At 42.1% G+C, this 16,656-nt stretch overlaps 1 protein-coding gene across 3 annotated transcripts in view; it reads right to left on the bottom strand.

Moving 5' to 3' along the window:
• The window catches only part of CFAP61 (cilia and flagella associated protein 61), a 279,904-nt gene that overhangs the window by 242,436 nt on the left and 20,812 nt on the right, over nt 1-16,656 (bottom strand). For all 3 annotated transcript variants that reach the window (XM_019462387.2, XM_019462391.2, XM_053890470.1), the window contains exons 5-7: nt 16,424-16,491; nt 16,063-16,189; nt 1,167-1,299 (exon numbers count right to left, since the gene is read on the bottom strand). In XM_019462387.2, coding sequence (XP_019317932.2) covers nt 1,167-1,299; nt 16,063-16,189; nt 16,424-16,491 — 328 coding nt within the window. The remainder of the gene's footprint in view (nt 1-1,166; nt 1,300-16,062; nt 16,190-16,423; nt 16,492-16,656) is intronic.

Below are 16,656 nucleotides of genomic sequence, written 5' to 3'. Positions count from 1 at the left end.
GCTGCTCCAAAGCTCCATCTCACTGGGGACCTGCAGAAGAGCAGGCCCAACAGCAGGCCTTCTGATTTTTCTAGAGAAGCTAGAAATTCCAACTGTTATGTACACTTTCTTAATTTGTAAATGCTAGCCACTAATAAAACAAAACTTACTCATCTACAACCTAAATCAAATCATGAGAAAACACTGGACAAATCCAAATTGAGAGATGTTGCACAAAATAACTGATGTGTGCTCTTCATAACTGTCACTGTCATGAAAAACAAAGGCAAACTAGAGAGTTCCAGATTACAAGAGACCGAAGACATGGGACACCTGAATGCAAAAAATGATGTGGATTTACTTCTGCTCTAAAGGACTGTCTGTAAAATCTGAATAAGGTCTGTAGATTAGATAATAGGAGTGTAGGAATCATGTTCAATCCTGACCTCTGTACTACAGTTACATAAGAGAACATTCTTGTTTTTAGGAAATAACCATGGAAGTATTTAGTGGTAAAGGGGCATTACATCCACAACTTATTTTTAAAAGTTTCAGAAAAACATAAACGTAAAGAGTTCTTAAATAATATATATGTATAATATTTATATTTTTATATAATTATATTTATAATATAACATAAGTAATACAAATATATATGTTTATATATTAAAAGAGAGAAATACATAGAAAAAGCAAGCAAAGAGAATGATAAAGCAAATGTGGTAAAACGTTACCATTTAGGGAACTTGGGTGCTTACCAGTTTTCTGTAAGTGTGAAATTTTGCCAGAACAAAAAGTTAAAAAAAATATTACTTTCCAAGTCAAACAAAATCCATGTGTCAGCAGGATGCTGGTCTGTGATCTCTGGCCTCTGGGATCTTGGGGTCTCAGAAATCCCCCTCAGACACCCTCAAGAATCTCTCCCTTTCACCCTAACTCCCATCTCTACCTTCAGGAGCAGGGCAAAGAACCCACAGCAGCCTGGCATCTGGAAGCATCTCACAAAAACCTAAAACTAAAGCTAGGTCACACTGGGAAGGAGGGTGATGTCACAGCTCAGAAGCGAGCCTGGCCTTGGAAGCAGGGAGGGGATGGTAGCTGTAGGGGTGTAGGGCAAAACCAGAAGCAATGTGCTTATTTCTCTCATTTCTCTTAGTAAGCGTAACCCAGGCAGATAAATCACCAACCTCACACACAACAGCATGATTCTCTTCATCTTGGGCCTCGATTAGTTCAGCCAGGAAGTACTCGCCGTAAGTTTCCTTCAGAATGGTGTCATGGCGCAAAAATATCGGCATGAGATCATCATGATCTTCTACCCTGTTTAATGAAAAGGCTTAATTAATTTCAGTGTTCCTTCCTTCAGCGGAGCACCTACTATGCGCCAGACCGTGTTCTAAATGCCAGGGACACAGCAACATGCTCATGACATGAACTTGCATTCTTACAGGAGAAACAGAATGAAACTATAGCAAATACAACACTTCAAAGATTTCAAACAATGGTAACTGCTCTGGGAGGGAGAGTGAAAGGTTAAGTGGTCAGGGAAGACCTCTCCAAGGAGGGACATCTGCGCTGAGACCTGGATAAAGAAAAGGGAAGAGAGCTATGTCAAGAGAACTGAGGGTGGAAAATTCTAGTCAGAGGGAACACACTCAGCTTATTTGGGTATGGAATGTGGGGCATCATTTGTTCTGAGACAAAAGGACAAAAAGCTAGGAACAGCATTTCCTACATGTGTTCCAAAGGACACTACTTCTATGACATTGTCCCTAGCATCCCCTTCTTCCTCCCAAAAGAATTCAACTGTCTAAAGACAATTTCCTAGTATAGGTGCACTCTGGAGTGTCACAGTTATATATTAGAGACTGAGAAGTACTAGAATAAATATGAATATTTAACCTTGTTTATGCATTTACCCAACATGGACCCATGGTACCCTTTACGCTTATCAATGGGGAACAGAAACCATGGTACTCACCAGCCCTTCTGACACAGAGGAAGTTCCAGCAGCTCCCCCACCATTTGGCAGGGTTCTAGGGCTGGTTCCTTTATATTCTAGTTGCCCTTAAAAAAATTTTTTTAATGTTTATTTTTGAGAGAGAGAGACTCAAGTGGGGGAGGGGCAGAAAAAGGGAGACACAGAATCCGAAGCAGGTTCCAGGCTCTGAGCTGTCAGCACAGAGCCCGACATGGGGCTTGAACCCACGGACCACGAGATTATGACCTGAGCTGAAGTCGGATGCTCAACCAACTGAGCCACCCAGGCACCCCCCTCTAGTTGCCCTTTTAAATCGAGGCTTTTTTCTCAGTGCCCCACAGCAGATGAGTCTGCACATGGTCCCTAGGTAATATCCCTGACCACTGCAGTACACGGCATCCAGGGTGGGGGTTCCCTTCATTCCTGGGTCTCTGCCTCTCCTGCCATTCTTTATGCGGTGACTCTGTCCTCTGTTATGCTGTTCAGAAGCTGTTCAGTCAGTCCTCAGTTCTTCAAGAGGAATTGCTCCAAAACAGCAATTGACTTGGTGTGTCCATGGAGGAGGTGAGTTCAGGTTCTTCCCACGTTGCCATCTTGGACCAGAAGTCTACCCTTTACTCCTGACACATCGCTACATTTCCCATAAAGAAGGAAATGCTACTTTAATAATAATGAAGCTCTGGGGCACCTGGGTGGCTCAGTGGGTTAAGCGTCTGACTTCGGCGCAGGTCACGATCTCACAGCTCAAGAGTTCGAGCCCCGCATCAGGCTCTGTGCTGACAGCTCAGAGCCTGGAGCCTGCTTTGGATTCTGTCTCTCCCTCTCTCTGCCCCTCCCCAGCTCACACTCTGTCTTGTCTCTCTCTCAAAAATAAATAAACGTTAAAAAATATTTTTAAAAATAATGAAGCTCTGCTCACCACCTTGGAAACATTCACCTCAGACTTCCCTTGTCAGGACCCTACACAGTGATCTTGACAACCAGCATGGGAGGAGAGGGAGAACCAAGAACCAGGTTTATGGTTGCACAGTGATGCTGGCTCTTAGACTCCATTTTTCTGACATTATCTAACATTCTTTTATTCTTTTTAGTACATTATTGGTTATATTTAGTACTCTATTTTACCTGCCTAGGATGTTCTTATACTTTTTTTTCCTGGTACTTTTTTTTTTTTTTAATTTTTTTTTAACGTTTATTTATTTTTGAGACAGAGAGAGACACAGCATGAATGGGGGAGGGGCAGAGAGAGAGGGAGACACAGAATTGGAAGCAGGCTCCAGGCTCTGAGCCATCAGCCCAGAGCCCGACACAGGGATCGAACTCACGGACTGCGAGATCGTGACCTGAGCTGAAGTCGGACGCTTAACTGACTGAGCCACCCAGGTGCCCCAGTACTTTTCTTATTAAAATGTTCCACATTTGGGTTTTTTTTGTTGTTGTTTTTCTGTGCTATATCTGATTTGGCTACTAAATTTTATCTCTTCTCCCCTTTACTTCATTACTGTGCCATCTTCATCATCCTATTTGATCTTTTAATATGTTCTCTTTGACATTAACAGTAGGCTCATATGAGTGATCTGTATGTATATAAAGCTCAGGGCTTTATCCAGATTATCTCCGTTGGTATACTTCTCATAGCTACCCCAAAAGGTAGGGATTGCCATCTTCACTCTATAGATGGTGGAGAGCAAGGCTCAAAGGGAGGATGAAATGCTTTGCCTGAAATGACAGCAATAGTTGGCAACAGAGCCATGTTATAAACTCAGGTCAGCTTAGACGCTGCTATCACATACTACACTAAGTCACCGATGCACTTCAAAAATTTCCCTTTACTTCGACATTCCTTTTGAAAGTGGGCAGCAAGAAGCATGAGCACAAGCTAAACAGTTGAGAGGAGACTGGCTCAAGGGACAGGGGTCGACACCATGGCTCATCCACCCAGCCCTGCCCCAACTCCCGGATTGGATTCCCCCAATCCTGCAACAGCTCCACTCCCCACGTCTAAACGCTTTAAACTGGACAGCTCCATACACTCTGGATGAAAATCCCCACTTTGTTCCAATGATGAAAGCTTTACCTCTGGTGAGCCTCATCTGTTGGAATGTTGTTTTTTCATCAGTAATAAACATCTTGATGGGAGAAATACACACTTGAAAAACTTCATCTCTGCTATATAAAACTCAGAAGTAAGGGGAAAGCTAGCTAACAGACCACGATACAGGAAGGAAAAAACAAAAAGAAGATGACAACCATCAGGGATTAAACATAACTCCCCAGGTTGACTCTTATTCTTAACCTGTCAGCACTCTCTGGAAGGAGAGACAGCAGAGGGTCCTTATCCAGACAACCAGGATATTTGCTTATTATACTGTTAACCTGGGTATGATGTCATCACCAACCAACGGTCTCATTCCACATGCCAGCACGTCAGAGAGACTCTCTAGTAGGGAGTCTAAAACATGGAGCCAGAACTGAGAAATGTATAGAACTGTTGAGTCACTACATTACACACCTGAAACTAATATAACACTGTGTGTTCATTATGTTGGAATTATTAAAATAATGACTAACTAAATAAACAAATACACTTAAAATATATTCATGACATGGATCCAGAAACAAACACCAACTGTGTTTTTAGGATGGACTTGACTGTACTCTCACACCATAGCCACTTCACAAGCTGTTTCAGCTCTGCACTAAATTTTTTAAGTAGTCTTTGACTACTTGCCCATCTATTTTTGTGTGTCCACAATCACTTTGAGAGCTACCAGTGGCTGGGTGTGATTGGGTGTACCAAAGCTCCATAATAAATGCATTGAAGGCTCATGGTGCTCTTCTGAAAAGATTGGAGGATAAATGATACAGTGTAGTGGTCAAAGTCTGGGCTGGAAGCCAGAATGCGTAAATCTGGATTTAATAACTGTGACCTCGGGCATATCACTCAAACCCTCATCCCATAGTTTGCTCATCTGTCATAAAGACAGTAAATTTAATGTTGAGATAATAGCGTGTGATGTGCTATTATTATTAACATTACTACTACTTAGGTAGGAAGGGTCCATAAGGACAACCGAAGAATATTTATAATCAATGCATGGAATGGAAGAGGTTATCACTATAGAAGCCTGAATAGCTGTGCTAGTTGCCTATTGTCCCATTCCACCCACTATCACTAATCTGTTTAAAACCCTGCTTTCTTCACCTCACTCTCTTACTCAAAAACTTTTGCTAGCCCCCGCTGTTTCTGGGTCAGAGCCCTTTAGCCTCATCTTTAAGGCCTCTTTTCATAATCATCACCAACAATGACACACAGGTGATTTACTCATTCTCCCTAGAAGGGGACCTCACCATCTTCCCTCCTTCTGCCTCTGTCCCTATCCAGCACTGTGATCCACTCACTTATTCCAAATTCCAGCATCCTTCCACCCCATACCCTCCAGTGGCTCATCATCCCAGCCTCCTTTCCCAGGAACTAATGACAGGATCAAAACTGGATATCTATTGTCCACCTTTTTTTTTTTTTAATTTTTTTTTCAACGTTTTTTATTTATTTTGGGGACAGAGAGAGACAGAGCATGAACGGGGGAGGGGCAGAGAGAGACGGAGACACAGAATCGGAAACAGGCTCCAGGCTCCTCCGAGCCATCAGCCCAGAGCCTGACGCGAGGCTCGAACTCACGGACCGCGAGATCGTGACCTGGGTGAAGTCGGACGCTTAACCGACTGCGCCACCCAGGCACCCCTATTGTCCACTTTTGATGTTAATGTCAAAGCAGGGCATGTTTCCAATCAAGGATTATGCTCTTTGGGGACAGAGAGGGAGTTCTGTGCTTCTCCATGACAAAGGTTAGCCAAGATACTCTGAACCTTCTTTTCAACTAGACTTCAACCTTGGCTTGCAAAGACTTGAACAAATACCGACATAGTTTCTCATAGCCCAAGGCCACATCCCTAGGATGACCCCAGCCCCCTTGAAGTGCCTTTCTGAGAAAGCAAGGCTGCCAAAAGAATTTCCTGTTTGTTCTAGCCAACACCTAAAGGTAGAGCCCCTGTCTCTCAGTCTCTGTGGAAGGGTAGGAGCCTAACTTCAATAAGCTCCAGCTAGCAAACTCAGATAGGTTTCACAAGGAACAAACCCACTTCCTACTTCTTGTCATTTTTCACTTCCTTGACTCTACTGAGACTCCCCTCGCCCCCTCTCAATTCTCTAATTTTCTCTTTAATTAACTCAACCAAAATTGAGTTCAGTTCACACCGTATGCTTTTGCCTATATAATAGTTACTATTGATTAAAATCTGTCTTTAGCACTTTAACCAGAGACTGGCTTTGTTGAACTTTTGGACATTTGCATACCCTGTAGACTGCAGCACAGGTGCAACAGTGATAGGCGACACAGAATAGGTTCCGTACCGTATTCTAGGACCTCATCCAGTATGACACATGTACACACAGCACCGAGGGGTGCCACTGCTAAGCCTGTTTTCCAGGTGAGCAATGTGTGGCCTGAGGGGACTCATGTGGAGAGTGAGACCACAGCCCTAACTGACAGAGACACCTGCCCAGTCACTTCAATACTAAGCCTTGGTTTCTCATCTACTAAGCAGGCAGGGACAAGGACAGCAGGGAGGGTACAATGTAGTGATACAAGGTACACTCTGGTAGACAGTAAGCCCTCAGCACAATCTACTCTGGAGAGACTTCACATGCGGCCCCCATGTCCCACACCACCTGGAAACCCCCACTGGCTGGCTCCCTGCCTCCAAGCACTCAGGACCTCTGCTGAAAGAGCCTACTAGCACACCCCACTGCATTCCAGAACCCATCTCCCTACTTAACCTGCCAAAGAAGTGCTGCTAACAGAGGGGAGCTTTTCTCTGTAAAGAGAGTCCTGAGTGATACTTGTTTGAAAAAAAATAAAAAAGATTCTAGGAGAGAATAGCCAAGAAATCCATTTTCAAATGCTTTGCCAAAAATAAAACTCCACATTGATATTAAAAGAGGTAACTTGTAAATAATACAAAAATAATTCAATATCCTAGTCACTTAAAGAGAATCGAGGCACCTGTCATATAGAAAATTCTAAGATCAACTGTGTACGATGGGCTTTTATCTACATAGGATGGACACAAAAATAATACTCCATGGATACAAAAATCAGAAATAAAGGCTCAGAGAGCCCCAGGGCTGTACACCTATGCATGAGCCCTCTGCAGCCTATGAACAAAGTTATCCCTGATCATAGCTCAATACTAATTCTTCTGGGGAAAATAGGAAGAAAATAACCAAATTGTGCAGTTCTAAAGAGTCTCTCGCTTCAGCTCCTCCCCAAAATGGATAAAGAGGAACTTGTTCTGCTAAATGCATTCCTTGGGGTAATCGATAATTTATGATCTTGCATCAGCCCCAGTGCTAATGATAAAGTATGACATCAGCCTTGCAGAGTCTCAAATGGCATATGACAAAGTCTAGCCCTACAGAAACAAAACACCTCAGCTACCAAAAACAATCCATCCAGTAAAATGCTTAAATTCGAGCACTCTGAGGCAATGAGCACTGTCTGCCTCTGGGAAAATAGGAGAGCCACGACTTCACATGAATTCATTTAGCACGGTACAGCCACATGTCCAGCACCTCTGTGACCCAGAGCATGTCAGGAGTTATGATTATGTAAGGTTATAATTTATCAACTTAAAATGCAATGGGAATGACACCATTTTCTGGGTGAAAACCAACATTCTTTTATATATTCCATTCAGGAAGTGGCTTGGAGGAGGCAACAATGTACTTGTTAATGTAATTAGTGTAGAATATTTTATTCTTTTTTTTTTAATCTTTATTTATTTTTGAGAGAGAGACAGAGTGTGAGCAGGGGAGGAGCAGAGAGAGAGGGAGACACAGAATCTGAAGCAGGCTCCAGGCCCTGAGCTGTCAGCACAGAGCCCGACGCGGGGCCTGAACTCACGAACCATGAGATCATGGCCTGAGCCGAAGTCAGACACTCAACCGACTGAGCCACTCAGGCGCCCCTAGAATATTTTATTTTAACTAGTTTGGAGGAAACAAAAGGTCCATCCCATAGAGACTGATTGATTGCTCAGGTACCTAAATGTCCACCAGACTCTGAAAAATGTGCCATATGAAAATGGAGTAGCATCCAAAATGCAAGAAAATCAACAGCCTCTCAGGACACATCACTTGGGGTATGGATGTCCTCTAAACCCAAGAGAAGGCAAGGTGGAGCATGACAGGAACCTGGTGGCTCTCTCTGGCTTCCTGGGAGGACAAACTCTAATCATTTCCGCTATGTCAGTTAGCTGGGCTTTGAATGAACATCATGATGCCTAGAACCCACAGAACTTTCCCAGCTGATTGGCATGGTCTCTTGGTGACGGCTAGACCCTCAGATTGCTTCAAAGCTTTAGCATCCAGACCATTCTTCTGCAAAATTACGATCCTAGAGGAAAATCTACAGGCTAGCTTCCTTTGAGTGTGGGAGATTGTTTCTTTGCCCACAAAGAAAGTATTGCAAATTCACAGATGGAAAGTTCACACTTAAGGTCTGGAACGGCAGCGGCAGCAGGGCTGAGCCACCTTTCTATTCAGGATATTGGCATGGCTTCTTCTCTCCTGTCTGATGGTATTTTCCATATCCAGAGAGGAGTTGCATTTCATTAGCTAGACTTAAAAATGTACCATTGAAAAAGTGATTCTGATGTTACATTAAATGCCATAAATATTGTATTTCTTCAAACCTGAGAGTATCTGTGCCTATGTTTTAAGAAATCAGTGAATGAAGATTCTCACAGAGAATCTAATTCAGTGGTAATCCTAAAGAAAGCAGTGTATTTTGGTTACACCAACCTTTTACCATGAACATTGTGTCAATTTGGGGCAGGGGAACCCAAAGTCAGTCTTTTTCTTCCCATATGTAGAAACAAAGCACCTTTTTCTTTCCAAGATCTCTTGCGACCTCTAGTGGTCTCTTTAAGAAAATCAAGTCCATCATTTCTCAATCACCTATTCCATTTTAGAATTTTAGGATGGATTTTAGAACCATTAGTTTCTACTCCTTGGAAAATGTCATGATTTTTTAAATTATGGAGGATTTTAAACCCTAAATGACTTCAAAGCATATTCAAGGCCAATAAGAGGCCCTTGCCGTTTATACAACCAGGATCTGATCCAAAAGTCTATCTTGGCACGCTGTCACTCCAGTTGAATTGTTAACCAGATCTTATTTGCTGGGTCACTTACCAAGACTCAAGAAGAGCAATGGTGAAATTCCTAATTTCACTGTCCCTTCTCTTGGAGTGCTTTGATTCTCATGACCTAAGCATCAGAAAATTCATTTGTATGAAAGTACTCAGAAGTTCAACTTAAGTGAATTCCAAAAAAGCATAAGGCTGTCAAATGCTTAATAAAAATAATTGCTTTAAGAGGTGAAAAGTTAGTATTTAAAAAATCACCAATCTTATGTTTTAAAGTCCTAAATTTTCTTCATCTATTTTACATAGCAATAATGCTCACACAGTTTGGTTAGCCTTTATTATCAGCAAAAAAAGCAGTACTCCATTTTAGTTATTCTACAACACGGACTGACAGCACATAATCATTCCCTGGCAAGTCCTTTCCTACCCCCTCCCCAAAAGACTTGAAAAAGGTAGGTTTTCCCCCAAAAGTACTATTCCAATAGTTTCTCAGTCTGAGAACATCTCAAATCCACCACTGAGTATTAATCAAGCCCACTATAGATTATAAAGGTATGTCCAGAAGCAGTCATGCTTTATTTCAAACATTGTGCAAATCACAGAACAGTAACGTCAATAATTAGTGTCTAAGTAGAGGGGAAGATTACAGCACAATTTTCCACATGGGTAAATCAAAGAACCAGGACTGGGGATTACAGTGTTAATTCCCTGGTTCTGAACATGTTGCTAGGTAAACGGCAGAAGGATAATTACATCCCAAACCCTTCCCTGGTCTACTGTCTTAAGAGCTATGTTCTTCACCATTAATTATCAGTGCAAGTAACTGTTGATGAAAACAGATGTCAAAAAATCAATGTGGGAGAAATAAGAGAAATGAAGCAGCCTAAGAGGACACGTACAGCCACGCCCATCTGACCTTCTGAAAAGGCTTTTTTCCTGCATCCTTAAGGAGGGAAATGATCCACATAAGTGCATTTTCTGGCTACCTAAAATTCTATACCTGCTAGTACCAAAACTCGAATGTGAACATTTTGGACAGAGGGCTTCTTAAAATGTATCACATTTCTCTGCCTTCCAACAAGCAAAAATATCAACCATCATAATGTCACCATTCCCTCATGAGTTCACCACTATATGCTAAATTGTCTTTTATAAATGTCCCTTCCTCCTTACAAAGTATCCACTGTCATCTTTTTGCCATGAGGACTACATTCCTCCTCTGATCTGCTACTGGTAGATTTTCTGTAGGCTGGGCAAGCAGGACATTTCACCATCAGAGGCTGAATGAGCAAGACCTCAGGGTCAGGGATCGGGAAGGTTTAGTTCAGGCTGGGACAGCCTCATCCCCTGAAAGGTTGTAGTCCGTAACCCTAAAGTTTTCAAGGATAAAAGAAGGAAAGGAATAAAGGCGCGGGTTGGAAAGAAGAGGAGAGAGACTAACTCTAAACTACCAGTTCCACATGCTTACTAGGAGCCAGCACTGGGCAGGGCACAGCCCACACCTTTTCTCGAGCAGCCTACACCCTGAATCACAAGTGGGGCGTTAGTGAGTAGATTAACAAAGATGTTGCCTTACTAAAAGGTGAAAGAAACTGGTGATTTTTAGATATGCCCTCTGTACATGTCAGATGTGGTATTGGATACATATACAATTATTACAATAGTAGATTATATAGAATTATCTGTAGATATTTTATGTTCTAATTAATTCTATAGAATTATCTATTACAATAGTAAATAATAATACAAAAACATCTTGCTGAATATCTATGCTGGAGTACTTAAGCTTTAAAATTCCTCAAGAAAATGACAAGATCCAAATTTGGTATGCTGCCTACACACTTTAAGACAATACGGAGCTTCTAGGTTGGTAAACGCATGGCAATTTGGGAACAGGGGCCCCGCTCCCTTCCCTCACACCTTGCCCTGTGCTTCTCTTCTATCTGACTGTTCCTGACTTACATCCTCTTATAATACACTGGTGACCTAGCAAGAAAAGAAGGAAGGAAGGAAGGAAGGAAGGAAGGAAGGAAGGAAGGAAGGAAGGAAAAAGAAAGAAAGAAAGAAAGAAAGAAAGAAAGAAAGAAAGAAAGAAAGAAAGAAAGAAAGAAAGAAACAAGGCAAGAAAATACTTTTGGAAATACGCCTCTCTCAACTGCTGTTCCCCTCTACCCTCCCCCACAAAACTGTCTATTTATACACATATGTGAGTATAGTTACATACTCACATAGAAAATTGCGACCAGTAACTTTATGGCACCTGGGTGTCTTAGTCAGTTAAGCATCCAACTCTTGATTTTGGTTTGGGTCATGATCTCATGGTTCATGGGTTCCAGCTCTCTGTTGGGCTCTGCGCTGGCAGTGTGGAGCTGGCTTGGCATTCTCTCTCTCTGTCTCTCTGCTCCTCCCCCTCCTCACATCCTCCCCCCTCAAAATAAATAAACATTTGAAAAGATGTTGTAATTTGAAAATATAATTCGTTTTATTAAGTGAACCCATCCCCCAAACTAATTAGCAAATGGCAGAATAAAATGAGAGATTTTTAAATGGAATGAAGACAAAAGTTTAGCAATTATTAGACTACTTATGAGAACTTAAGCAACCAGTTTATGTAAATTTCTCATGACATAATTAAAAAACTGCCTACCTGTGAATACTTTTACATTTAAAGAATGTAATTTCCTAAAGGGCAGGAGGACCTATTTTCCTGCGCTGATTATAAGAGAAACTTCATAAATCAGGAAGGAGGATTGGAGAGGTGTGAGAGAATCAATTAAAAATGTTATTTTAGGGGCACCTGGGTGGCTCAGTCGGTTAGGCATCCGACTTTGGCTCAGGTCATGATCTCACAGCTCGCAAGTTCGAGCCCCGTGTCGGGCTCTGTGCTGACAGCTCAGAGCCTGGGGCCTGCTTCGGATTCTGTGTCTCCCTCTCTCTCTGCCCCTAACCCACCAACATTCTGTCTCTGTCTCTCTCAAAAATAAATAAATATTTAAAAAAATTTTTTTAATGTTATTTAAAAAAAAAAAAAGATTTCACTCACAGAATTCCTTCTCTTTAGAATGTGTTTGGCTTGTATTAGCATTCGTTTCATGACCAAAGGGGTTTTTTATAAAGAGAATTATAATGTTGACGATTTAGCTATGAATACAAAAAGTAAATAAAAATGGTTTTCTACGGGGAATTTTCTTTCTCTTGTCCTAAATTAGGGGATAATGTGTATCTGAATTTATTTTGCTCCTTGGTAATATTTTTTTTAGACAAGTGCTGTCTGGAGCTCAGAATGCAAAGTAAATGCTCTATGTGGAAAGTAAAAATGGAATCACTTTCCATTGTTTGCATAACGTTCTGCCTCCTTCTCTGCTTTCCTTCATCACCAAACTTCTCTAGAGAGCAGTGGATATCCCCTTGCCTTCACTTCCTTACCTCTCATTTATTTGGTTCACTGCATTGTGATTTCCAAAACTCAACTCTGCCCTTCAAGGACAGACAAGACCAGATCCCAAAGCAAGGGGATGGAGGTAGGCACTGGTGACTAAGTGGCCACTGTCGGCACAGAGGAACCAAAGAGATGAGCTTGAGAGAAATGGCCCAGGTCCTCGGAAGACAGAGTTCAGAGCCATAAGGACAAGAGAAGAAGAGAAGCAAATGAGGATGGGGGAGGATTAAGGCTGGAGGCTTGGGTAAGGGCAGTGTTAAGGCAGGCAGCCACCTCCCTCTTACCCAAAGTTCATTCAACTGGTCTTTAATAGATGAAGAATTCTCCAAGTTTTTACAATTTTTTTCCTTAAATAAGTTTTGGTAGGTTGTGTTTTTGAAGGAATTGGCCCATTTTATCTAAGTTGATGAATTTACAGAGCTGTATTCCCTTATCCCTTTATGTCTGTAAGATCTGTAGTGATATCACCTCTTTCATTTCTGATAGTGGTAATTTTCTCTTTTTTCTTGGTCAGTTTGGCTAGAAGTTTATCAATTTTATTCAACTCATCTGTATCTTTTTACATTTCCAAATGCAATGGCCTCTTTTTGGACTCAAATTATTTGATTTCCCTACATCTTTTGCCACTATAAGAGTCTGACTTCTACAAGACTCCTCTCCCTCTCTTCTAGTTCTCTTCCTTATTCACGCTCATTTTCACCATTCAAAATTCTGCCATAGGCCTCTGCTTTTTCACTTTAAAATCTCTTCCTGGGGTGCCTGGGTGGATCACTTGGTTGAGTGGCAGACTCTTGGTTTTGGCTCAGGTCATGATCTCATGGTTCATGAGTCTGAGCCCCACATCGGGCTGACAGGGCAGAGCCTGCTTGGAATTTTCTGTCTCTCCCTCTCTCTTTGCCCCTTGTCTGCTCTCTGTCTGTCTCAAAATAAACATTTAAAAATAAAATAAAATCTCCACAACTAAACAATCTCCTTTATTTTCCTGACCTCCTCACTCATGAGAGGACCTATATTTCTACCTCCCAACTGTCCATCTAATGCTATTATTTCTACTTTTAGCTAGTGAATCCCCCCATACTTGAAAACCTGAGTGACCGTGAACTCATTCTCATCTTTCAACTTTCCCCCTCAAACATTTCTTTGCATCCATGCACCTGCCCCAACCAGATCTCTTTGACTTGTCACTGCCTGAATTCCAGCTAGAATCATTTCTTGGCCATACTGTTCTGTTCCTCCCTTATAAGCCACTGAACACATGAAAGTCAGTTATCCTTCACACACAGCCCATATAGTGCTCCATGCTGGCTTCAGGGTAAAGGCTTCTCGTTGTGATTCTTCCTTGGCCATCCAGTGGCCTACTCTTGCTCTGCACACCTTGAACAGCAGCCACAACTGCCTACTGCCTGGTAATAGACACTCCAGGTGCCTTCCTGCCTCTACACCTTTGCCCAATCTGTCCCTCTGACCAAGCTCCGGCTCGTCCCTTCTGACCAGATTCAGAGGCTACCTTCTCTGTGAAGACTTTTTTATTTTAAATTATTTTTTTAATTGAGGTATAATAACATATAGTAAAATGCCCAAGTATTAAGTTGGGTGAGTTTTGGCAACTGCAAAGCCACCAATCAATACACAGAGCACTACCATTACCCCAGAATTCCAGTCTCACTCTTTCCTCCACCAAAGGCAACCACTGATCTGCTCTGTCTCTACAGATGAGCCATTTGCACATCATATAAGTGGAGTCAACAGTATATGGTCTTTGTGTCTATGTCTGCCTTCTTTTACTCAGCATGAACTGAGATTGACCCACCTTATTGCATCTATAAGTAGTTCATTTCATTTCACTGCTGATACTGCACCACAATTTGTAATGTAAACATTTACTCCTTGATGGATATTTAGATTGGGGGCAGGGGCAGAGAGGTTTTATATGAAGCTGTCTTCATCCTTCTCTGTCCTTTCCTCTTCCAAGCCACTTAATAATATCAGTAAGAATAATATTTCATTTCATTGGGCACTTATATGTGACTGGAAGTGCTAAGCACTTGATTCTCCTCAGGTCATCTGTTCATTGCAACAATCCCAGGCAGTAGACAATACCCTCACACCCACTGACAGGCAGGAAACTGAGGCCTGAAGAGGCCAAGTTCTCCTTTTCAGATAACCCATCTGGTGAGTGGTCTAATCAAGATCAGAATAGAGATCTATCAGGGCACATGGGTGGCTCAGTCAGCTGAGCGTCCGACTTCAGGTCAGGTCATGATCTCACAGTTCGTGAGTTCAAGCCCCATGTTGGGCTCTGTGCTGACAGCTCGGAGCCTGGAGTCTGCTTTCGATTCTGTGTCTCCCTCTCTCTCTGCCCCTCCCCTGCTCGTGCTCTGTCTCTCTCACTCTCTCAAAAATAAATAAACATTAAAAAAAATTTTTTTAAAAGATAGAGATCTGATGCCATTCTTAATATGCCATAAATTCTTAATATGCCATAATAGTATATGCCTGGTAAATAGTAGGCTCTCACCTTTTAAAAATTTAAATGTAATACTTTCTAAAGAAGTCCACGATTTATGGCAACAATTGACCCAACAAGATGCAATTTATTCCCCACTGATAAAACCAAGCAACCACCTTTGTGAAATGATTTCATATGCATTTTTATTTCAAAAAGAGACCCTTTTATTTTGCCCACAATTTTGTGAGTCAGAAATCTAGGAGGACTCAGTTGGTCAGTCCTTGCTTAGGGTCTCTCCTGTGGCTGCAGTCACATGTCAGCTGGGCTCCAGTTACTGGGGAAGGGGGGGGGGGGGGGTCTTCCTGGCTGGGTGTCCACAATGGCTCATTCACAAGGCCAGCAGGCAATGCTGACTGTCAGTGGGAGCCTAGCTGGGGCTGTCGACCCCAGGGCCAACATATAGCCTCTCTGGCACACCAGTCTCCAAGGCCACATTGGAGGAGAGCTTGAAGGATAGAAGATGGTGTTGTAGCCATCTTTGGAAAATACTCTCTGCCACTGCCATCTCCTTAAGACTGCTAAACTTTGGGGCATGTCATGGAGCCCACTGAATGTTAAAGAATCCTCTTTCACTGACTGTTGGAAAATAGGTGGGGTCTATTGGGACAACTAAATAGGCGGATTCATTTTTATGTTTATTTGAAAATTATTTGACTCAGTGTGGGGCCAAGGATCGTGTGTTCTCAGAAACCCGTAAGTAGTAAATGCACAACTTTGCTGGCCACATAGCACCAAATGAGTCTCATCAGATATTCATGCCTGTAAATTATGTCATCAAGGGGAACTGTAAACATCTCCAAATGAAGTAATACTTATGGGTATTATAAAACAATTTAATCCAAGCTCTAATCACTTACAGTAAGAAATGGCATTTTAGCAACTCTGCATAAGGTAAGTGTCCGTGTAAAACTCAGGTAGGAAAAGGCACTGCTTCAGCCTTACCTGGCATTGCGAATGTGCAGCTGAGGGTAATGATTTTCTCTGCAACATATGTGCACGGCAAAGTCCTCATCATACATCAGACTCGGAATGTTCCCCACTTGTTCAAACACCGTTATGAGAGTCGAGCCTAAACCACAGAGATGAAGAAATGTGGCCTCACTTTACCAAGGAATAACTTTTAGGGCTTCAGAACAAACTGTGACTTCCATTCGAAATTGTATTTTAATTATTATAATCAAATAGTCACATTATACATTCAGGACCTAGAGACCATTCTTATTCCCATTCCAAAAAGCACCATTTTAAGCATGAATTTCCCATTCTGGAGACTGGGGACAGGAGGTAATTGAGCAGACCTTACCTAGGCTCATGTAGGATGGCACTATGAGAAATATGAAGTGTAGTTCTGGCACGGCCTTAAACACAGCCCTGGCAAGGGGAAGACAGGGTGGGACAGGTGTTAATAATAAAGTAATCCCATTAGCTGGCACCTGTTTGAGGCAAATGCCTTCACTAAACACATCAGATGTTCATAGATCCACATGGGCTTCTTTGCTCCTTGCCTGTAATGGCAAGAACATCTTCAGGGCAATG

This window comes from Panthera pardus, unplaced genomic scaffold (genome assembly GCF_024362965.1).
Source record: "Panthera pardus isolate Hobbes unplaced genomic scaffold, ASM2436296v1 HiC_scaffold_25, whole genome shotgun sequence".
Taxonomy (NCBI): Eukaryota; Metazoa; Chordata; class Mammalia; order Carnivora; family Felidae; genus Panthera; species Panthera pardus.
The sequence above is the reverse complement of the archived record's forward strand: the minus strand, read 5'-3'. Positions and strand labels throughout refer to the sequence as shown.